Below are 22835 nucleotides of genomic sequence, written 5' to 3'. Positions count from 1 at the left end.
CGGCTGCGGGCGGGCCGAGGCCGCTGCTCGGGAGCGAGGCCCCGCTGGAGGCGGAGGAGGAGCCAGCGCGGCCCCTGTGACAGGGCCGCCGGGCCGCCGCGGCCTCCGCGCTGCCGCCGCCGCCGCCGCGCGGCTCCAGGTGGCCCCGGACCAAGGTGACACCCGGCCTGCCCCCGCCCCGGGGCCACCTGCCCCCTCGGCCGGCACGGACTCGGCGCCGCGCTTTCTTCTCACCCCGGAGCCGGCGGCGTGCGAGCGGCTGCGATGAACCCGGTGAATGCCACTGCTCTCTACGTTTCAGCGAGCCGCCTGGTGCTCAACTACGACCCGGGGGACCCCCAGTCCTTTACCGAGATTAACAAGCTCCTGCCCTACTTCAGGCAGTCCCTCTCCTGCTGTGTGTGCGGTGAGGATCTTTCTTTTGTTCCCTGCACAATGCGGCCCCGGGGCTGGCTGCGTGGCCCGGAGCCGCGCTGGCCGCCCTGGGCCCCGCGGGCTCGCCTCGCCGCCCGGGGGGGGAATCCCGTGCTGCGGGGCCCCCCCCCCTCCCCTCCCCAATTTATAGCTCAACCCGGGAAAGTTTCTCAGCTCCTTTAAAAAAAAATAATAATAGCAAATCCCCGCCCCCCAGTTGGAAATAGCGTAGAGGCGAAGCGCCCTGGGCCGCGGCGCGGCGTCGCTCGGCCCCGCGGCGGTGTGGGGCGGGCGGCGCCCACGTGGGCGGGCGCGCTTCTCCCGCGGGGGGGCGCGGGGCGGTGCGCGGGCGCAGGCGGCGGCGTGTTTGTTTTGCACGTCGGGGAGGGAGGAGTGCCAATAGTCTTGGGCTGAAAATACCCCCCGCCCCGAGGTGGGGAAGGGAAAAGGAGGGGGGAGATTTACCCCCCCCCCCGCGGTTTGCAATACTTGTCAAAAAGACAAACGGGCGTTTGGGTCGTGCGCGTGGAATAGCCTGGCGGCTTCTGAGCAAGATCCGCGCTGGTTTTGTTGAGGGAGCGCGCTCTGCCCTGAACGCCGCGCTTTCCTATGGTCACTCGGTCTCCTCAGGGGCGCGCTCGTTATTAGGGGTGATTGGAAAACCGTGCTGGGAGCGCTCGCTTTAAAGAGGAGGTGAATAAGAGCGAAGGCGATACAAGGGGAAAAACGACGTATTTGCCCCCCCCCCCACCCCGTGGTCTATAACTTTGTATTTTCCTTTCGTGAAATGCAAGGACAAAAAGACATTCAACTTGAAACCACTGGGGTTTTGTGTGTGTGTGTAGCAGATACATGTCCTGTGACAATCATTACCATAAAGAGCAAATAGGCTGAAAGTTTGCCAGGATTTGCCCATCCTTACCCACTCCTTCCCCAAAAAAAAGAGAATTCCGTGTTTTGTTGGAAAAGGTGGATGTGCAGAATTTTAATATTAACCTTTAGAGAACCTTTGGGAGAGATTGCTTTCTGCTGTGTTTATGAACTGTAGACATGTCTTTTTCTGGTAGGAAGGTCTGGAATAAGCTGTCAGCCTTTCTTGAACTTTCCTTTGAAGCACGGACTACTGTTGGGAGAGGGAGTCTGAACTGTTAGACTTCTCAGTTGATTCATTTTGTTAATTCTTCTCTCTTACTTTGGTAATTTAAGTCCTTGCCCTGCATGTGTTTGACTTTTCTTGACATAGTGGGCGTACGTCCATTATGTTTTCATGTGTTTATCTTTAGTAATGTGTGTGGTCTCATTAAAATTGAGTTGAATTACTAGGTTTATAAAGTTAAATATTTATTTGAGCGGATCAGGACTTCAACTGCTGAGGCTGCTAAACTAGGCTTGGATGCTTCCTATCCTGCAGCTGTTGGCTCCTCCCATTTAAAGTCTTAGAAAATAGAGATCAGTTCATACTGGGAAAAGAGGGAGCCTGTTCCCAGGATCCCTGCGTTGTCATTTCCTGAAATAATTAGGCTAAGTTTTTTTTTCCTCTCTCTCAACCCTGGTGTCAGTATTAATGCAACTCTGCTCTTCTTGAGTCTTGCTTATTACCTGAGGCCCTGCAAACTCTAATCCCTGACCTTATGTGTTTTCCATAAATCTTTCTTGCTTTTGCTCGATCATCAAGCTACTTTTGCCTTAACCCATACCAATGTTTTTCTGATTTTTTTTTTTAAAGATATTATTGTAAGGACCGTGTGCTTCTAACCTTTGTGCTGACTTCTCCCCTTTAAGACTAGTCTCCTGAAATGTGTTTTTCATTCTCCTTGCCTTGACTTCTTCCCTTCTTTGCCTTTTGCAATCTTATTTTTGCACTTTGTGCTGTTGAAATCATCTTTCTTTAATTTGTCCCTGCCCAAATTCCTGAGCTATTCTTCCCTCCTTCTCCAGCTTATTCTTGCTTGACTTTTCTGTATCTTTCACTGCACAGTCTGTGCAGTTTAGGTTTTTCTTCCATTAACTTGCGCCTCCCTGGGTTTTCTGACCGACTTGCAAACTGCTGCTTGATGGTTCAACTTTCTCTCTTCATCCCTTATTTTCTTGGAATTTTAAGGTTACTGCCTTGGCTCACTGCTTTCTAGCGCGGCTAATTTTTAGATAACCGTAGTCGCTGTTTGATTCAAATATTTTGTCTGCTGGTGATGCCTCAGCGTTATCTCTCTTTGTCTGGGCTTTTGCTTGTGGTCTGGTAGCATAGAGAGGCCTCGGTAAATACCGGGTTCTTTGTGATGCTAGGTGCTATGCTCCTACGTAGTGAAATACAATTTCTGTCCTGTAGAGATAGTAAAGTGTCTTCCTTGAACCTGCAAACGGTTAGGCATGGGACAGTGGTCCTGTCCAATACAAAACTCTCCGGTCTGGTGTCGACCAGCAGTTATAAATCTTCAGTTTAGACTGACAGAGGTAAATCAATGTTCTCTTTCTCCTTTGCTCTTTGTGTTCCTTCTCTCTCTCTCGCTCTCCTCTGTCACAGGTGAATATCTGTGCCTCTTTCTCTCTTTGGCTCTCTGACCTTGCTATGATTCTTTTAAAATATTTTTTCTCTTGTACAAGTTGGTGCTAAGAGCACCTGCAGCATACTTCAAAGTATTACAAGCCTAACTTTGGCATTCCTTTGTTCAACCTTCAACAACTTTGTAGCTTAGACGGTATTTTAAAATGTAAAGTTTAAGTACCGAAGTAAAGATTACTCCGTGAGATGTTAAAATCACAGGAGTCGTTGCCGTGACCACTCAAAACCCCCACAGTCCATTTTTAAAAATCTCTCAAAGCTTTTTACATGCTTGCTTCTTTCTGCCCTGTTCTTCTGGCTGTTTGTAGTCCATTTAGGCCATGAGATCCAAATAGCTAGGTGCGAGCCCACGTATGTTTGAGTGCCTGGTACTTTCCTTGCACAGATCATAGTGGAATGAGGTCTTGATGGTGAACTTCTAAAAAATCATACCCAGCTGGAGAACTGCTGTGTAGATTTTCAGTAATGCATAAAACCTGCACTTTGTAAAGTTAAAACAAGCCCCAAGTGCTGGACTTCCAGCACTTCCCTGGGAAATTATTCCCCAAATTAGTACTCCTCATATCATCTGCCTTTTCTCAGTGTTTAATCTCTCCGAATGCATTCTATTATGCTTTGTTATTCTGTAGGTATTAATTCTGCAGTCGTGATTTTCCATTTAATTTTACAGAATTGTTTTTAAAAGAAATTAGTGGCAGGCGTGTAGGTCAGCTGATGTTATTGTGCTTTGACTATTTTTCGGTGCGCTAGAAATAAGCCAACTCTTCTTCTGATCTGATGGTTTTTAAGCCTGCTTACATAGTAATAGTGGCAGAAGTTTTTGGCTGTACATAATTATGAAATTCTAATTAAAGCTCTGATTTTAGATACCAGTTGGCACATATGAAGTTACATCAGTAAAAAGCCACAGCATGCCACTGCAAATTAGTCAACTAAATCTGTTCTAGGTGAGTTTAAGGTCTCTGTCTTATCTAACGGGTTATAAAGGTTAAATTATATTGATGATACAGCAGTGTACATTTCTAGGATTTAGGTGTGATCACGTGATAGTTTCCTAGATGGTGTTGTAGGTAATGTGTAGGCCATTTACAGGCATGTGTAAGAAAACATGTCCTAGAGATTTAAGAACTTTAAAGTAACTTTGGAGTAGTTATTTTTGCCAATAGCTATGTGGCCTATGTGTTTTGAGTATATGAGATCTGAGTTTTAGTCCCTCGCCTAGAGTGATTATTATTAAATTACATATTAATATTGCGTTTCATTTAAAAATAGCTTCATAGGGATGGATGCAACAAACTTTCCTGCTAGAAAAGTGCTCCCTATTGGTATAAATAGTCTTTTCAAAAATGACCCTTTCTGTTTTGAATGCAGCATAGGTTACTGCGCGGTCGTTCAAAAATTCAGTTGACTCTTCGGAACTAGAAGTCGTCTTTGACAAAGACAAAACAAAACTGGTGTATCATTTAAAATTTTTTACTAGAAATTAAGTTAAAATGTTTGTTAGAGACAAACTGCTATTCAGATCAACTGAGCTTTTATATCCATGGAAAAACTCTGTCCTGAAACCTGTGAAAGGTGTTTTAGAAAACGCTAAAGGTGATTGAAAGACTGTTGTTGCTGTTTGGGAGGGTGAGAGGGCTTGAGAGGTTGCACGGCTTTCAACTAAGGCTTTACCTTTCGTGGGGAACCCAGCTGGAGCTTGTGCTATGGAAATGCAGGGCTGAGAACATAGTTCTTCCCTTAAACCTCCTGTAATCTAAGTAATGGGATGTGAGACAGCATGTGGCTTCAGACAGATTAAGGAACAAAGAAACAATGTGACGGTACTGACCAGTATGTTACCCAGATACTGTCAGATGGTTTGACATAGCGGTTGAGAATTTTGGCTGGAAGTCTGAAGGATAAACGGTGAAGCAGCATTGTGGAAGCAACTCCCCAGCATGAGGAATGGCATGGATTAAAAATAAAATACAAAAGTATTTTGTTGACTGTTTTTTTTCTATTTGAGGATCAGTATAGAGATGTTATTTCTGTCCTGCTCTTGGGTAAATGTATTGACTTGTTTTTGGAAATTCTTGCCCTGAGGGTAAAAGTTGAATCTCAGGAAATTCATTCTGCTAGCTACATAAATTCCTCTCTATAGTCAGTGATATATTATTGAGTTGTGTAAAAAGCTTGCATCTCTGTGCCATCTTGTCCATAGTGGTAGACCAGTGATGTCTCTTTCTCTTCTTCCTCACCCCTCGCTCAGCTCGTCTCCACTGCCCCTGCAGCCTAACTGCTCCCCGCTACCCGGTCCCTGGCGTGACCTCCTCTGGACCCTTTGCCTGTAGGTCTTAGTAGCACTGATGTCGATCGCAGGTAGAGCTTATTACTTTAGGCTATGCTTTGCCGTTGGGAAATTTGAATTGGACCTTTTTAACTGTACAGCTTCATTACATTTTCATCAATGAAAATTCATACAAATATCTAAGGGAAGAAGCACCAAACGCAAGTGGAATGCAAGTGAATTGGGGTTCTAGAGTAACCAAAGTATTTTTTCGCTGGTGGTACTGAGGCAACCTGAGACCCGCAGCTGTTATGTAACGTCCTTCAGAGATGAGCAGACAGTGATGTGATTCCTAAGATAAGTTAACTTTATAGAAAGTTAAGTTTCCAGTCCTACAGGTGGAAGAAGGGAGAAACAAACTCTCACTATTGATAAAATTTAATTATATTCATGCTGCTTGACTTTCTGCTTGCAATGTGAGCCATTGCTAAGCGAGTTAACCCTGGTTATTGGTTTTGAAGTAGAAAAACGTATTTAAACTTTTTGATGGAAGGCTTATTCATGATTTGTGCTGTCAGATCGCAGAGTTACCTTTTGTGTTTGAAAAGAATACCTAGACTAGTGTATTTTTTCAAGTATTTTCACTGATGAAAAGTGCTATCCAGCTATTAAATATAGGTAGTTTTTAAAATTATGTTATTTTCTCCTTAAAAATCACATGAATAATTGCCAAAATATTTCTTTTTCTTTTTTTTTCTTTCTTTCTTTTTTTTTTTGGAAGAATGTGCAAAATAACCAGAATCTGTGAAACAACCATCCTGAGATGTGGAATATGGGACTAAGTACCGATAAAATATCTTCTGTTGCAAGCATTCATTTTCTTCTTCTTCTGGCGATAATGTGCATGGGTGGTGGTCTATAAAAATTTCCACTCGCGCGTCTTTGAAAACACCAGTTATTAGCCAAGAGTGTGTTGGTTGGTTTCTGTTCCTCTTAAAATCTCCTTGTGTAAATTTGTTCTTTCCCTTTCCTGCTTTAAATCTTTTGTGTGATTCTTGGGAAAGCTGCATTTCCCGAGGTTGTCTACATCGTGCTGTCTGAGTTCGGACTACACAAAGTTGTACCAGTTGAATTTAAATCAGTTTTCTAAATAGAAAAATTTCCTCTGGCTTAATAGCAAAATTGCGAAGAAGGACAGGAAGAGAAGTAACTGTGGTTTCCACCTAACAGCGGGTTGATGCTGGAATTGAAAAGCAGGTTGCAAAATGAAGATTACGATATTGTCCTCTTTGATTTGAGATGAGCGTGTGTTTCTTATTGAGGCAATGGGAGATGATGGACTGGTTTTGATGGTCGCCTGAGGATGTTGATTAAACTGATTACATTTAAGGGTGCTTAAAGAAAAGTTAATATGTTGCCAACAGGCATCTTTATTGGGACAACTTAATTGCCCATGTCTATGGACATACTGACTCCAAACACAGCCTTCTTTGGCTTTGTTTTCTTACTGTGTTATGGTTTACAGATGAGTTTGACTAAATGTGGAATAAGCAGTTTAATATGATGTTGGAGTTCTGTGTGAGGCCAAAAAAGATTCTTTGCCTCTATTACATAACTTGAGAAATAACGCACGGCACAACTTTTCTCGAGTGCTCTGCTTCTTCGATAGCAAAAGATTTTCCTGCCCTTAGAAAGGAATTCACTTTGAAGCCTTTCAGTGCTGTGATTCATCATTCGCTGTCTCCTGAGCCGTGTGCTCCCAGCACAGTGCTGCTCCTTCTCCAGGGGGCTTGAGAAGCAGAGCTTGCTCTAAGAAGATTGTGTGATTAATGTTGATGACATGAGAATTTGTGTGTGAAAATAAGTGAGTTTTCATTACTTCTTGTTTGCTCAGAGAACACGATTAATATAACTAACTTGATCTAAAACTTTCAAAGCAAGTTTTAACTCTTCAAAGTCTTTAGGTTGTATAGTAACATGTTAAATTCCTCTGTACACCAGTAGTAGAAGTGTTAACTTTATTATTTAAAGCCTCTTAAAATACAGCAACCTTGACTTTTGGAAGACATTGTTACACAAACATTTTGCGCTAGATAGTGCAAAAGATGAATTTATCAGTTTTTTTTTAACCCTGCTCATTTAAAAATTTTGAGCATTGCCATCTTGTTTGCTACAAGTACATTTAGAAATTTTCTAGTCCATAATTTTGTAAACACAAAGACTTTCGACAGAAATATAACTTTGTAGCACTCAATAAATGAAGTTCTGTTGTTTATTATGAAAGGAGTCAAGTCAGAGAACAAAGCAATCCTTTTGGCATTAAAATGCAATTTGTTGTTAGGTTTGCTTTTTTGTTTGTTTTTGAACTTTAGCTAGAGAGGTTTGCTGTATTTCTCTGTATTCATACTGTGGTTCGTTTGGGTTCCCATAGTGTTCAGAGAAAAATAGTGCAGTCGTTATTTTTCCAAAAAGTTATATCATCATTAGTTCTTTAGTCAGGAACGTTCCTATGTGAGGATAATAACTTCTGTAGTTGACTTTTCGTAGGTGTTTATTGACAGATGGTCTGAAATAGTAGCCAGCAGAAAGTTTCCTCTGATGAAGTTCTGAAATATGGTTTTATATGGAGAAGTTTTTGTTTGTTTGTCAGCAGTACCTTGTCTTACCAAAACGTGAAAGGATAAATCAATTTCTAGTATTGTGAATAAGAGGAATTCACAATGACAATCTGTGTCTTGTGGACACAAAGCTTTCAGTGCTTTGTGTTGGCAGTATTGCAAACGTGCCTTACATCTTCATGCCTCTCAAGCACGAGTGTGGTAGCTACAAACGCACGTGTGTTTTTCTGAACTCTGGCAAGGCTCTGTTGGATATCTGAGCGATGTCCCAAGTATCTCTCCAAGTGCTCCAGTAGGATTCTGCATGATAAGAAAAGTTGCCAAACGTTTTTCTGACTGAGACCACTTTGTTAGGGCAGTGGTAGGATGAAGCTCCATCTGGTGAATCTGCCTCTCCGCTTTGGTGCTGTATTTGTGAACTGGACCAACCAAGCCGTGGTTCGCGTTCACCATCTGGAGTCTGCGGTTTGGGCAGGTTTTATGTCAGGACTTCGGGTCTGTGGAAGGAGTCCTTTGCTATCGCCTTGTCCCTGGCAAGTGGTCTTTGCACTCGTCTCTGACGTTTCTGTAGTTTTCAATGTATTTAATTTTCTTCTAGTAAGTGTCCAGCTCTTGCGCCTTTATATATTTTACATATATATAACATCTTACATATTCTTATATAGTCTTGCATATTTTTTCCCCCTCTGCAAATGGTTAACAGACACTTTCACTATGGGTGCCTGTCCATTTATCTTCAGATAGTGTTTTCTCTGTTTTCATGAAGTCTAATGCTCTGTGTCTATTTGTAGGTTTGGTAGTAGACCTACCTAGCTAAGGAGTTTAAGTTCTAAGGTGGAAGCTTGGAACAGGAGGAGCCTCATCCCCAAAAGTTTGTTGGATACTGCTTTTATTGTCATGTTTTTTGTGTGCATGTTTTATTTTGACGCATCATTGAGCTACCCGTTCTTCAGGCTGATCTAGATGATAATTTGATAAATGAAAAGGTTGGTCATTGGTTCATTTATACTTAACATGTGAAAGAGTGTTTTTGAGTTGGTGTCAGGTTTTGCTTTTATCCCTTGCTCAGATTGAGGAAAAAACAAGGCGTTGCCTCTTTATTTTATGAAACAGTAAAAATTTAATCATGAAGCGGGATTGATCATTCCTCTTGTAACTGAAAGAGGGCACAGCTACTTGGACCATCTGTATGCCTATAAAACCATCTATGTGTCTTTAGTCAAAGTACTTGACTGTTGTCTTTTTTTGCACAGATGATCCTCTTATCTGAGGAGCTCCATAACATTCTGATTTAGCTTCAAATTTGGCTTGATTAATTTTTGTTCAGCTTTCTAGAATTTGGCTAAAGCATCAGTATTTGTTTTTTCTAGTTACTGCAGGTTGAATGTGTCCTGTATATTTTTGCATTGATGGTTGAACCTTGGGGCTGCGCCAGCTGTGCCAGGGCAGTGGAAGGTGATGCGAAGGGGAAACACAGAGCCAGGGAGGAGTTGGGAAAGGGGCTGCTCTAGCAGCACTGCTGCCAGCTGGGAAACTAAAGTCTAAGGGAATGGGCCCGTGAGGTGCAGTGAACCCACTGAACAGCTTATCACTCTCAAAAGGGGGAATTCCTGTTTCCTCCTTCCTGTCTGCATGTTCGCACTTCTCTTGTGCTGGTCTTGGCACATGACAGGCCTCTTTGTAAGCTGAATTAACTTGCTAACCTTGGGAAAACAAATGCAGCCAAATAGCCCCAGCCCCTAATCCCTGCGTTTTCTTTCCTAGAGAATTTGTCTCTCCTAGATGAATGAGTTAAATCAGCCCGTGGAAGGCTCTGACAGGTGCCCGAGCTGCCACGTGGGGTATCGCAGCGTGGGGTGAAGAAGGGAGCAGCGCAGGGAAGGTGGGAAGGGGAACAAGCCTTTCCCTTTCGGTGGCTGTTGCTTCAGCTGCCGATCGAAGGGTGTCCGAACTTCACAAAGTCTCTTGAGCAGGATCGGTGGTCAGTGAGAACTAGCTTCTCTACTTCAGTAGGCGGTTAACTCTGAAACTTGAATGTAGCGATTTGTTAGCATTAACTGCCTATTGCTAGTTATATCAGTAGAACCAACCAAATCACGCTTATTCCAGAAGTAAAAACATTGAAAATGTAGCAGTCCAACAGCTGAATCTCCAGCTTCTGGTTATTACTTTGAGGCACTTGTCATATATTGATTTTAAGCACAACATAAAAGTAAATGTGTGGTCCATCGAACAGATTACCTGTGGGGTTCCTGTTCTTTAATTTGCTAGATTCTCGGAGCTGCGGAATTTCTACCCGATTTATCCATAGTTCACAGAGGCTTTCAGTAACGTCTGGTTTAAAAATGCCATCGTGGTCATTGTAATGTTCAGTGTTTCCAGCCTAACTGATGTGGGCATGCTTTCTTCTTACGTTTATGGATGTTAATCAATCCTACTTCTCATGAAGGAGCAGATATGCTACTTCAATCAAGTAGAGCACCAGTGAAAGCAGTAGGGGTCTATGGCTGTTGAGCTTTCCACTTGCTTGCTGCACACTATAAAATGAGAGTTATTTCTGGTGATAAGAATGCAACTGAGGAGTAAAGATTGTGCTTTGGCAGACAAATATTTGAGATTAACCCCACTGAAACAGCTATTTATGCTTTTTTTATTTGTAACCAATTTTGACTTCATAATTTTTTCCAGTTCGCTTCATCAAATTCAGATGTATTTCAATAGTTACATCATTCTTAAAACTTTTGAGTTGTCAAAAACAACAAGAAATAATGTTTCAATAGGCTTTTCCAGGAGCTTTAAAGTATTCGTACACTGAGGACTTAACCCTTACACTCCCCCACTCCCTTTCTAGGGCATTGTCTTTCTGCCTTTGTTCTAGATAGATGAGGATGAAAGGAGATGACCTGTTTTGATTCAAGGCTTTCTTCTTAAGCTTCATCAATTCAGAGCATATTTTCTAGATATAAACCTAATTTTGTTAGATTCCCAGTTCTTCTCTTCCTTTGGTCTGTGAGATCCAATTTGCAGATGCTTCCCCTCTTCCTGCAGCTGTGAAGTAATGCTCATTAAGGAACACAATAGGAAGTATTCCTTGTGGTTTAAATGACCTCCCTCCTGGTAGCATCGTTTCCAGGACAGCCATGATGTTTTGTAAATTATATATTAAAAGGATTTCTTCTGTGCATGTATCTTAGTAAATATAAGTGCTCATATTAAAGTAGATATTTGGAAAACCTCTCTGCAAGTAGGAGAGTTAAGAGCTGATATTGTTTAGGGAAAATTTGGAGCCCTTACTGGAGGCTTTGTAAAAACGTGAGTTTGCTTTTGGCATATTAAAAAAATACCCCTTTGAAAGAGGATGAGTAAAGGTGAGGTAAAGTTTAGTAATACCAAGCTATTTAGGGTAGTACAAATGAAGATCTGCATTGAACAATTGTAGAAGGATCTTATAAGGATGAATGACTGTGCAATAAAATGGCTAATTAAATTCAGTTTAGATAAACCTTAAGTGATACCTTTAATATGGAGAAAAATATATGTAACTTCTCAAAGCCCATCATCTTTATCTGCATGGGTGATTACCACCCAAAAGTGAGATCTTAGCCTTGCGATAAAAAACTCCATGAAAACCTCAGCTCAGTGCTGGGTGTCAGTCAAAAAAAGCAAAAAGCTATAATTTACCCATATATTAAATGCTATTGGAGTTGTGATCCCCCTGTCTCAAAAAAAGATTATAGCAGAACTGTTCAACAATGTTCAAAACAAGCAATTAGTTACGTTCTCAGTGCAACAGATCACTGACCAGGGAACTTCTTGTCAAAGGCTGTGACTGATTAAATTTTAAATAGTTTGACGGGTTAGGCAAGCGTATGGAGACTTGTCTGTTGAGGATTGCGAAGTACATGGAAACCACATCTACCTTGAGAAGTGTTTCATCTAATAATGGTTAAAGGCTGGGCAAATATTAAGGGGAAGTGTCATATTTGTTTGCCTTGTTCTTATTCTGTGCCCTAGGCATCTGCTTTTGGCCACTATGTGAGATGGGTTACTGGGCTAGACGGCTCTTTACCCTAATTCAGTATGGCCAGTCTTACGGGTTTGAGGATGGGCTCAGTAACATATCAGAATCCTCCCCAGCTTTGTGTTCTTGGTGGAGTTTATAATCTTCATCTAGGAAGATTGGTACTTTACACCATCAAACGAACATTGTGCCTTTGGGAGCCTCTACAGCCCAACAGGTTAGAACATCCCAAAGCTCAGACCCTCCAGAGCTCAGGTGTCATCTTTTTGGGATGATATTTCTGACTAACACCATTCCCTGAGTATTAAAACAAATTAAACCTCATTTTCAGTGGATTTCTGTATCATGCTTGACTTTATTTTAGCTTAATGATACTAAAGCTGAGGAAGGTGATAGGCACTGCAGTATCTACACAAGAAAGAAACTTTGACCAAAGAATGAATATTCAATGAGATGTGAGCTCAAGCTGAAAATATTCCCACGGCTAAGGCATTTATAATGTCTTTTCCGTGCAAGTTGCCTGGCATTTACTGAGGGTAGAACTTGCTGTGATCCTTCTTTCAGTGAGAGCATAACTAGTGTTTTGTCTTGTCTGTCCATCTCTCTTTTTCCACAAAACTTCTGGATTTTTTTTCCATTTTTTTTTTTTATCCTCTGCTAGCTCTTGTTAAAAGTTAAATTGCAATTGTATATTGCTTGTTTGATCCCATCATTGAAGTATCGTAGTGCTTCAGAATCTGTAAAGCATTGATTGTTGTTACTCTTGAGTAGCAAAATAGTATTATCTTTATTGAACAGCCTAAGATATAATGGAAGGACCAAGGAGCACGCTGTGGCTTATTGACAGCATCTTAGAATGAGACCTGGGTGACACCAATTTCCAACAGCCTGTGGGCGAGGAAGGAGCTAGCATACTTGGCTCAGTAACTTGATTTTGGACAATCCAGGAACATGTTATGCAGCTCACCTGCTCCACAGTGTAGATGCAGACAGGGAATGACTTAATTGGTGAAGGAGTCTTCCAAGAAAATTAATTCACGTTTGGTACATGCTGAGTTAGTATTCATGCGAGCAGACCGTTAACTGCGTGTGTGGTTTCATCATTGGTTTATGTTGTCCTGTGCAATTTCCTTTCTGCTGTCTTTGCTGTTTCTCTTGTGCCCTCTCCAGTGACTGTGTAGCTGTGGGATGAATCAAGATGGGTGTAATAGAAGCATATGGCAATACTGGTTTCTCCTTCCTACCGTGGATGAAGAAAGAGTAGAAATGTTGTTGTTCTGTAATGTTCAATCCTTCCTAAGGAGAATAACGTGAGGAAGGTAGAAACTTTCCTCTTCCCAAGAGGAGAGGAGCGTTGCATTTCTCCTGACTTTTTCAAGAATCTTAAATATAGGAATTACTAATTTTTGTGAGGATGTGTACTAGAAAAAAATGTTTTACGTGTAACCTGGATATTGCTATTACAGTTTTCCTCAGTTTTGGGTTGGAGGCTTGTCTCACCAGAAGACGCGTTTAGTCTGTGTATTTCCCTTTTTAGGCCTGTCTGAACGAAAACAAAACTTCTGAAGGCTTCAGCTCGGGTTGAGTTTGTGCTTTCTGAACTGCAAAGGTATACTTTTAAGTCATATATTTTGTTTGCAGCTGATTCTGGATTTGAAGGAGACCAGACTGGTAAATGCCTGGTTCTGGGGTTAGACTGTGAACAGTTAAAAGTGGAAGGAAAACCTTAGGGATTCCGAAGAGGCTGGCTTGCTTCCTATTTTATTTTAATAGCTTGAGTAGCAGACCACAGAGAGAGAGAGGGAGGGAGGGAGAGAGAGAGGGAGGGAGGGAGGGAGAGAGAGAGACTATCTTAATGTTTCTAGCAAAGCTGAAGGCAGCTTAGATTTGCCATTCATGAAGGACAGAAGCTTTTGTAACTTCTTTGAGCAGCTGTTTTGGGCCTTGTGCACATGTTTGATATTCCTGGAACCCACGCGATTGAGCCTTACATCCTATTGGGTCTTAATCCTGGGGGGCTTTTGCTCCTGGAGGTGCTGTGGATGTGTGTGGTTTAGGGCGGCCTAATGACTTCTGAAGTCTCAGAGCATTAAATGAACAAGTGATATTAGAGGTGTTCACTTAAGGATATGACTTTTGAGACTTGTTGATGGGGTTTCAAGCTCTCTTCTGTTTCTCCCCGTGGGAGTTAGGAGCTTTTCTCACAAAACCAAATCCTGCCTTGGAACCCTGATGGACGTTTCTGCCTGCATCGCTGTTTAAGCGGAGTCAGTTAAAAAGAACTTAAATTTAAAAGTATATATATTTCTACTGCAGGTTGGATTGTCTGACTTCAGGTTCCGTTTGTTAGCTTGACGTCTTCACTGTTTAAATTGAAGAGCGTTTGCTACTGGTGTTTCTTGGTAGGGATTTTGGAAGCCACAGTCAGCTCTTTTTCTCATTAGATTAGCACAGAAAAGTTAAGTTGCTAGTCGCAGGAAGCAAGGCATGTGCCTGAAACCTCCTGTGCTCTCAGGTGTGTTGATTCCGTGGTAGCAGCTGCTTTTTTATTGGCTGTTTTTTCTCTCTTTAAGTAGGATTTTGGAGGAAATCCTTTCTTCTGATTTCCTCACCCCTACCCAGGACATGTGAATTGCTGTTGGCATCTTGTAAATATTTAAGTATCGTGGCTACGGCACTGCTACTATTTTAAGTAGTATTTCACTGATATGTGTCTGAGAGTTGGAAAACAGGGAGCTGTCACTCCTCAGGATATGCTATAGTCTCCCTGTTGCACGTTCTGTTTTGGCACAGCTCTAATCTGTTAGCAAATAATACCATTTCCCCTCATTTTTATTTAAATATATTTTTATTATGTATTTCATTCAGTGCTTAGAAGAATTCACGGGTCCCGTTTAACTGTTTGGGTTGCTCTCAAAGTTAAAAACTTTGTGCTTTATTCATAGCATTGACTGTCACAAAGCTGCGCGCTATTTTTAGTTCCAACTGGATGAAGTGTAAAACAAAGTCTCCACTGTGTGTGCTTTCCTTTTGGGCTTGATAGTTCATCATTTTTTCATTCCTTTTAGGGTCTCCCTCTGTTCTGTTTCCATTTGTTTTCCCAGTTTCATTAAAATTTCTGCAGTAGACCCCCTCCCCCCGTCTTTTTTTCCCCCCGCTTTTGGTAAAATCATATAAACTTGGTATGTTTTGTCACTTTCAATTGAAGAAACTGTTGAGCAGGGTGGAGCGGGCTGGAATTGTTTTAGCTAAAACTGTTTCTAAAGGCTACAGCAGCACATCAAATTTTGGCGTGATATTTTTTCTTTATTATTTTATTTTTTTTGAATTCAACCTTGTTATAAAACCAGTCATGGCAGCTGTAAGAAGCTCCTAGACTACTGTTTGGATGGTTTGTTTGGTTTTTCTGCGGCTTAACTATTGAACTTTTTCAGGCAATTTTTAGGATTTGTATTACAAGAAATTCATCGTTTGTTATCCTGGACGCTTGACTTGAGTCCGTGGTAATCTTTTTCTTTCTTTTTTTCTTAGGAAATTTGCTACAAGACCCTATTGCTCCTACCAACTCCACATGCCAGCATTATGTCTGCAAAACTTGTAAAGGCAAGAAGATGATGATGAAACCGTCATGTAGCTGGTGCAAAGACTATGAACAATTTGAGGAGAACAAGCAGCTAAGCATTCTAGTGAACTGCTATAAGAAACTCTGCGAATACATAACACAAACTCCACTGGCACGAGATATTATCCAAGCGGTTGATTGTTCTGCAGATCTTTTGGCTTTGCTCAAAGATGGGTCACCACTCCACGAAGAGACGGAAAAGCCTTCCGATACGACCTTGGCTTTGTGTTTGACACATTCCCCAGTACCTTCGACCTCAGAACTTACAAATGATCCTCCAGCGACTTTTTCGTCAGTACCCGAAAGCACACACAATATCGATATAAGAGGTTCCGTTATCAACGGGTTGCCCAATTGTAATGGGCTTTCAGTAGATAAACTTGGAGTGAATATTCCTTCTCCTGAACACGCCAATACAATTGACGTATGTAGTACTGGAGAGTATATAAAAACTGAAGATATCTCTAGCAGTCTGCAGCCTGTGTGTGATACAGTGTCTACTAGTGACTTGTGTACGACGGGCATTGACATCTGCAGTTTCAGTGAAGATATAAAACCAGGTGGATCGCTCCTCCTTAGCGTTGAGGAAGTTCTCCGGAGCTTAGAAACAGTTTCAAATACTGAAGTCTGTGGTTCTAATTTGCAGCCCAGCTTGGAAGCAAACATGACTAATGGCCCTTTTCTGCAGCTTTCTCCCCCACCTCTTAGCCATAACATTTTCATGTCCACAGATGCTTCTCCTCACGGGATCTCGTGTACAGCGGCAACGCCTAAGGTAGTTAAGTTAAACAGAAAGCGATCTCGATCAGAAAGCGACAGCGAAAAGGTTCAACCTCTCCCCATTTCCAGCATCATCTGTGGCCCAACACTGGGAGCATCCGCTCCTGTAACAGTGAAGCAGGAAAATAAAATGTCTTTGCAGCCTATTGCAACTGTACCTAATGGAGGCACTACTCCCAAAATCAGTAAAACTGTGCTCCTGTCTAACAAAAGCATGAAAAAGAACTTAGAACATGCCCCTAAGAAATCTCATCCAAAAGCCAAACCAGGAGTGCTGAAAACAAAAGACAAAGCAAAGGAGAAAGTTCCTAGCAGTAACGTTATGCCGGGAAGCCCGACAAAAACTGTGTATAAAAAGCCACAAGAAAAGAAAGGGTGTAAATGTGGTCGTGCCACCCAAAATCCAAGTGTTCTTACATGCCGTGGCCAACGCTGCCCTTGTTATTCTAACCGCAAAGCCTGCCTTGACTGCATATGCCGTGGCTGCCAAAACTCATATATGGCTAACGGGGAGAAGAAGCTGGAGGCATTTGCGGTGCCAGAAAAGGCCTTGGAGCAGACTAGGCTTACTTTGGGCATTAATGTGACAAGCATTGCTGTGCGCAATGCCAGCACAAGCACCAGTGTAATCAATGTGACAGGGTCACCAGTAACTACGTTTTTAGCTGCCAGTACACACGATGATAAAAGTTTGGATGAAGCTATAGACATGAGATATGACTGTTGAATCTTCTTTTTCCCTGCCATTAGTAGGGGAACTGCTACAGTTTTAAGGCAGCTATGGTTCTGTTTAACTTGCTGGAGCTCCTGCGTTTAGATCACTTGTATCAAGTGTTTTTCATTGCTATGTTATGTGTATTAGTGTCTGGGAAATAGTTGCAGATAATGGAGGAGTTACCCTAAAACTGTTTTTAGTTCTTACAGCACCTCATAGTTTGAGATCGATTGCTGATGTAAATGATTTTTATCACAAGATCTTTGGCAAGGAATATGTTAACCTCATTGTACTCGTTCATGCTTTGTGCTCAGTCAAAGCTTCTGCTTAAACATAGAGAAGCGGTATCTAGTTAGTCCATCTAAATTGCTCTAGACGATGATGCAGAAGAGTAATTCTCAGTTAGTTACAGTCACTATTGTTAGAAAATCACCTAATATTCCTGTAGAAAATGCAGCATTAAGCTGGGGAATGCAGTGGCAGAGTGGCAGATAGATAACTTCTTATCGTGGGAATTGGTTATCCACTATATTGAATTCAAAAAAATGAGTAATATATTGAGAAAGCTAATAGCCCCAAAAGCAGCTCAGTTTCCAAGAAAGGGTCAGGAAATTCACTCAGCTAGATAGCAGCGGTAAGCTGTTGACTGTCGACGCGCCATGGCTGTTAATACCATCGTTCACTTCAGTTTTCTTGCCAATTGTGCAGGTCACGTTCCTGACCCGTTATGCTCTGGGTGCCACCTCTGCTTGTTTGACGTTACTGACTATTTTGGTAGGGGAGGAAAAACTACTTGGACGGCTCGAATTTTGTTAACACCCTTCTCCTCGTTTTTTTGGGGAGTTCTGTTGTGTCTGGAGAAGAGAGCTTTTCTGAGGGCTACGGAGGAGACTCTGCGGCTGGTTGGCTCCTTGTTTCTTTGCTGTTAATCAGTGCCTGCAATTCAGAGAGGCTTGCACGGCGATTATCACCGCTGGCTTCTCCCCACCCTCGTTTTTGTTACGTTTGTACCAAAATATACCTGGGACCTGTCCCCACGAGGGCATTGCTCCGTTAACAGGCATTTTTCAGTTTCATCTTTCAGAAAATTGATGGCTATCTACTAAGGTCAAATATTTTGGATGCTTATTAGAGAAAATATGCTATATAGTTCACTCCACCCAGAATCCTTCTAATTTTTGTGTAATGTGTCGAAAGTTGTTTTAGAAGGCAGATGCTTTTCAACCTGGGCTGAAAGGCCCTAGATTGGCAAAACCGCACAAGTTTGGTCAAAGAGCTTGTCTCGAGAAGTGTTAAAAATGAACGCGCCTTTGTAGGAATTCAGCTTTATGCAAAAAAGGTTTATTTCTGGTTAGTCCCTAAATGAGGGTACAAGCAGAAGACTTGAGTCTTGCGTTTGAAGACTTCATTGGCATCCTGGCAAAGTCAGGCTACTTTGTGAAAGCAGAAATTTCTCCCCTTTGCAACAGCAGAAATTAAGCGTGGGCTGACTAGAATACAGAACGTTACCTTCTCATTTAAAAGGCAGCATGTTAAATAGTATTTGAATTTTTCACGTTATTTTACCGCTTCCATCTTTCCTTTCATTGAACGAAATCCTCAGTGCTTTCTCACTTTAGTGTTGGATATTATTTTGATTTGGCACAAAGCATGTACAATGATGGTTACTCACCTAAGAAATAAGCAAAAAACCTTTGGACACAAATGGCACCTCCTTTTGTTTTGTAGTGTACCATGGTGTCATTTTCTGTGAACGTGGTCAGATCTTTTTGTTGGTTTTGGTTTGTTTCTCCCCCCGTCTTCTTTGTGGGGTGGGTAGGGTGGGGGGGTTAAAGCCATAGGAAGAAAAATGTGATGTATGTGTCCAGTCTGTACTTTTTTGTTTTTGTTTTGCAAGAAGAGTTGAAAAATATTTTTGATAATGAGTAAATGGTGGAAAATGCTTCTTAGTATTCTTGTCTTTCTTTGCCAACCCAAGCACCTGAGATCTGTGGTTTTTAGCCCTCATGAGAGTTAATGCTGTCCTATTAAAGTGTATTTAGTTAAACTTGTATGTGATTTTTGTGTTGACCCAAGAGGATCCTACCGTTCTCTAATTTGGTGGTTTGATTGTGACCTACTAATGTAAATCTGCTTATTAGTCCACTACACGTAGAGAAAAGTAGCCAAGCCACAGTCCGATCTTTAGGGGAGTAAAATGGGTTGGCAGCATGGGTTGTTTCCGAACGCTTTTGCAGAGCTGTTAAGTTTTGCTGGGATTGTTGATGGCACGTTTATTGAGATTTTTATTAAATTATTTTCATAGTACCTTTGCTCCATAAATGTGGGAGTACTTGGAATCTTTAATATCTTGCTGCTGCACTAAATACGGTACCAAAAGTTGGCGATTTAGGTAGAGCGTGTTTTGGAGCCGTTGGCAGGAGAGCCCTGATGATTAACGTGAAATTAGATTCAGGGGGTTTTTTGGTAATTTTTGGGGTTTTTTTTTTTTTAAAGCTTCCTTTTATGATGCCACGTTCTTGAAATGTGTATTAAAATTCAAATTGACTTAATGAATGTTAGTTTTTTAATCCTGTTTTGCAACTGCTAAGGGCATCAGTGTGGTGTATGATGCATTTATTGTCTAAATGCTACCTAGTCCATAGATGACTAATTTTGTAATTGTTTAAATTAGAGTTTGTTTTGTTTGATTGTGTTTGAGTTTGGGGTGGTTTTTTTTCCTTGTTATTGTTTTTTTTTTCTTTTCCCTTTTTTAACCTCCTGGCTAGTTGTTCTTGAATAAATTGAGCAACGGAAGGGATCATAAGGCTGCCGAAAAATAATTGCAGTGGTTCTAGTTTCAAGAGCCTCGGTTTCCGCTGTAGAGCAGTATGGGCAGCATGCTGCTGTGGGACCTTTCAGCGCTGGTTGTGGTCAAAGGGAGTTAAATTAAAACTCGGCCACCCCGGCGTAGCCCACAGCATGGCACGTGCTCCCTGTTGGCCGTCCGCGAAGAAACGCTGGAGAAGGACTGAGTGAGAGCAGGCACAGTGGTAGTTTTAGCTTTAACTTAGCCCTGGCTGGTTGGGGCCGGGGGCCCTGCGCCGCGCCTGGGGCGCCGTGCCGTAGCGCAACTTTCTTTAGCGTCAGCGTAGAGGAGGCTGCTGGGGGGTTTCCTTTCCTACAGGCAGTGCGCGATCCGTCAGCTTTCTACCCAGTCCTCTTACGGAAAGTGATAGACTTCCGAACTGTCATCAGGTGCGGTAACTCCTTCGTAGAGCTGCATCAGAAAGACAAAGCCGCAAGTCATGAAGTGGTTTTGCTGTAGGAGTCTTCCTGCCCGAAGACATGCCGCAGAGGTTGCAAGAACAGAAATCCTGGTGGAAAGGGCGGACTCGCGATTGTCTTGGCCTGTGTCGCTGGACAAAATCAGCCTAGTGCTCACGACCTGAACAGGCGGAGGACGTTCTTACAAGAAAGAGAAGACATTTAAACTTTTACTTTTAAATGGAAAGGCTCTTTCCATAAATCAGTGAAATCCCTGCTTGCGATTAAATATCGGAGGGAGGAGGGGCAGGGGGGAAACAAAACTGGAGCTGAAGACTAGATCTGTGTTGACTTCACTGCTTTTCTAGCAGTTTGTTCGTGCCGGTGACGGGCTTGCTCTCTGGCTTGTCTAACGATAACTTACACTGCGCACGAGCGACGGGGGCGCAGCAGACGCTTTTGCTTCTGGTGGACCTCCCGCAGATGTTCGTGCAGGTATAGAGGGGTTTTAAAACCTTCCTGCAAACTGGGCAGGCGGTTAACACGTGTCGTCTTGTGCAGCGGGCTCAATTTGTGTGATGGTGGAGTTCCTTACTACGCAGGGCAGAAAGGAAAGAAGCTTCTTCCCCCCCCTGCGAGCACCAGAAAATTCTGTATCGCCAGGAAAAAACCCTGTAGAGTTGCCACGTACCAGCAAGCTGAAATGAAACCTGAAAGCCCTGCTTTCAAAGGCAAGCACTTCGAGCACAGCGGGCAGCTTGTTGATAACCTGTTACAGACTTGCAAGAAAAGGACCATACAGATGTGGCACGTGAATCTTGCAAAGATTGTGTGATCCAGACGAAAACCATTTTTTTACCGTACCTAAGAAGCACCCCCTGCACACTTTTAAATTTATGTATTTTTTTAAATACAAGTTACATTTCTAAAAAGCTTTTTTGATTGCCGAGAGTAACTTCCTGAGAAGTAAGGCAACAAAAAAGAGCAGTTTGTAAGCGCTAGAAGCATTTCAGGTATGCGGCCCAGCTAACGAACTTCACTCGCAAAGGTAGAGTATCGTTTGAAGTAGCACTGATAACGTTAGAGATGCCTCTCGGTTGTCTGGACTCACCCATTTAATTTTTATAATTGAAGCGTCTTTGCTATTTTAAAGAAAGCCCTAGGTCCCCACCAGAAAGTGGCTGTGCTAGGTACAGACTTAGACAAGCACAGGAACGGCGGCCCATCGGTGTGGCAGGCGCAGGAGTGAGATGATGGACGCAGTGATTCTGCGTGAGTGTTTGTGCGTTTTGCAGTCAGAGAAAGCGTGACTTTCCTTTCCTTCCCCTTGCAGAGCACCCAGGAGACATCTGTTTTAAGGAGAGATTAAAATGAGGGACCTCGCTGTTTCGGTAAGCCAGCGCAGGGACAGCTGTGCTCCACGTTGAGGAAAACGGGATGGAGAGAGGGGCTAGGAGCATTGCTTTCCTCAGCACTTCTGAGAAGAAAGCCTGATGTTTTGGCATCGCCAGGCTGGCTGGCCGGTACCTGGACGGCGCGGTCTCAGTAACGACAAGGACGGTGATCCTGGGACAGCAGCAGGAGATAAGGCGAACAGTAACTTTCTACCCCATCACTCAGTACAAAGCAGCTTACTACTTCAATTCAGAAGTCCTTTATTTGCCAAAAAAAAAAGAAAATACAAAGTAAAAATACAAAGATAAAACCATGCCAGCACAAAGTGTCTCCAAACTACTTTTATAAAGCATCAGAACCTTTATTAAATATTCAATTTCTAAAACCATCGCCCAATGATACAGAGAAAAAGTTACAATAAAAGGGTAAGCGTTGTTTACCTGTTTTTCTTACAGTAGCTCATGCTTTTTACTGAGGTTCGTTTTTGATTGCGCAAACTTAAGATACCGTGATTTAGAAACACCGCACTCCAAAAATAGATGCCATTAAAATGATACTTCAGTGACTTTTTTTTTTTTTGGCCTTTTGGACGTATTTCACTTCAGACGCTAAGAACAGTACCTTGGCTAGAGTATCTCAAGCCAGCTCTCTTAAACCGTTTGCTTAGGAAAACAGGAAGATTTTCTGCAATGTTTTCTGTAAACCTGAGACTGGAAATGTTTGTGCTGTCCATGTCTGCTTTGCAATACCGCCGCTTGGTGGCAGGCCAGCAGAAGCGGAATGATGTTCCCGCCTGGGTTTTGCAGAAGACTGCTGTAATGTAGCAATTGCTACTGAGATTTTAGAAAAAGAAGAAAAAAATCAAGCTGGTACCATTACAGTAGTAATTGCATGTGGTTGTATCTAGCCATATCTCTCATCTTAATACTGTTGAGAGAGAATATTTTTGTATATGAAAACAAAAAGCAAGGTTTTTGTAAGGAAGGGCACAGGACTTAATTCTGCTGGGAAAAAGCAGACTGTAGAGAATAAATAAGCACCATTTTTTTTATCATGCAAAATTGTATGTTACTCACTTTTCTGACTATTTGTAGGGGGAAAGGAATCCAGCTCGTAATGGACTTCAGTCTCAGCTGGATTTACAATGAAAAATGTTCTTTATGCAATATCTAAAGTGGCATTGATAGTTGGAGAC

General features: G+C 42.3%; 1 protein-coding gene across 2 annotated transcripts; it reads left to right on the top strand.

Annotated features, from left to right (window-relative positions):
• On the top strand, positions 1-19551 carry MSL2 (MSL complex subunit 2). Of its 2 annotated transcripts, XM_068954514.1 has the most exons (3): positions 268-406; positions 13420-13491; positions 15414-19551. In XM_068954514.1, exon 3 carries the CDS (start codon positions 15494-15496, stop codon positions 17009-17011), a length of 1518 nt encoding a protein of 505 aa, XP_068810615.1. In that variant the 5' UTR covers positions 268-406; positions 13420-13491; positions 15414-15493; the 3' UTR covers positions 17012-19551. The 2 variants fall into 2 exon arrangements, with proteins under 2 accessions (XP_068810614.1, XP_068810615.1); XM_068954513.1 differs by lacking the exon at positions 13420-13491 and having other exon boundaries at positions 1-406.
• The last annotated feature ends 3284 nt before the right edge of the window (positions 19552-22835 follow it).

This window comes from Struthio camelus, chromosome 9 (genome assembly GCF_040807025.1).
Source record: "Struthio camelus isolate bStrCam1 chromosome 9, bStrCam1.hap1, whole genome shotgun sequence".
Classification (NCBI taxonomy): Eukaryota; Metazoa; Chordata; class Aves; order Struthioniformes; family Struthionidae; genus Struthio; species Struthio camelus.
The sequence above is the reverse complement of the archived record's forward strand: the minus strand, read 5'-3'. Positions and strand labels throughout refer to the sequence as shown.

Excerpts from the sequence above, each read along its gene's own strand:
- MSL2 (XM_068954513.1), top strand. The coding sequence starts at position 265 with ATGAACCCGGTGAATGCCACTGCTCTCTACGTTTCAGCGAGCCGCCTG. Across the intron at positions 407-15,413 it reads CCTCTCCTGCTGTGTGTGCG|GAAATTTGCTACAAGACCCT; the intron begins GTGAGGATCTTT and ends TTTTTTTCTTAG.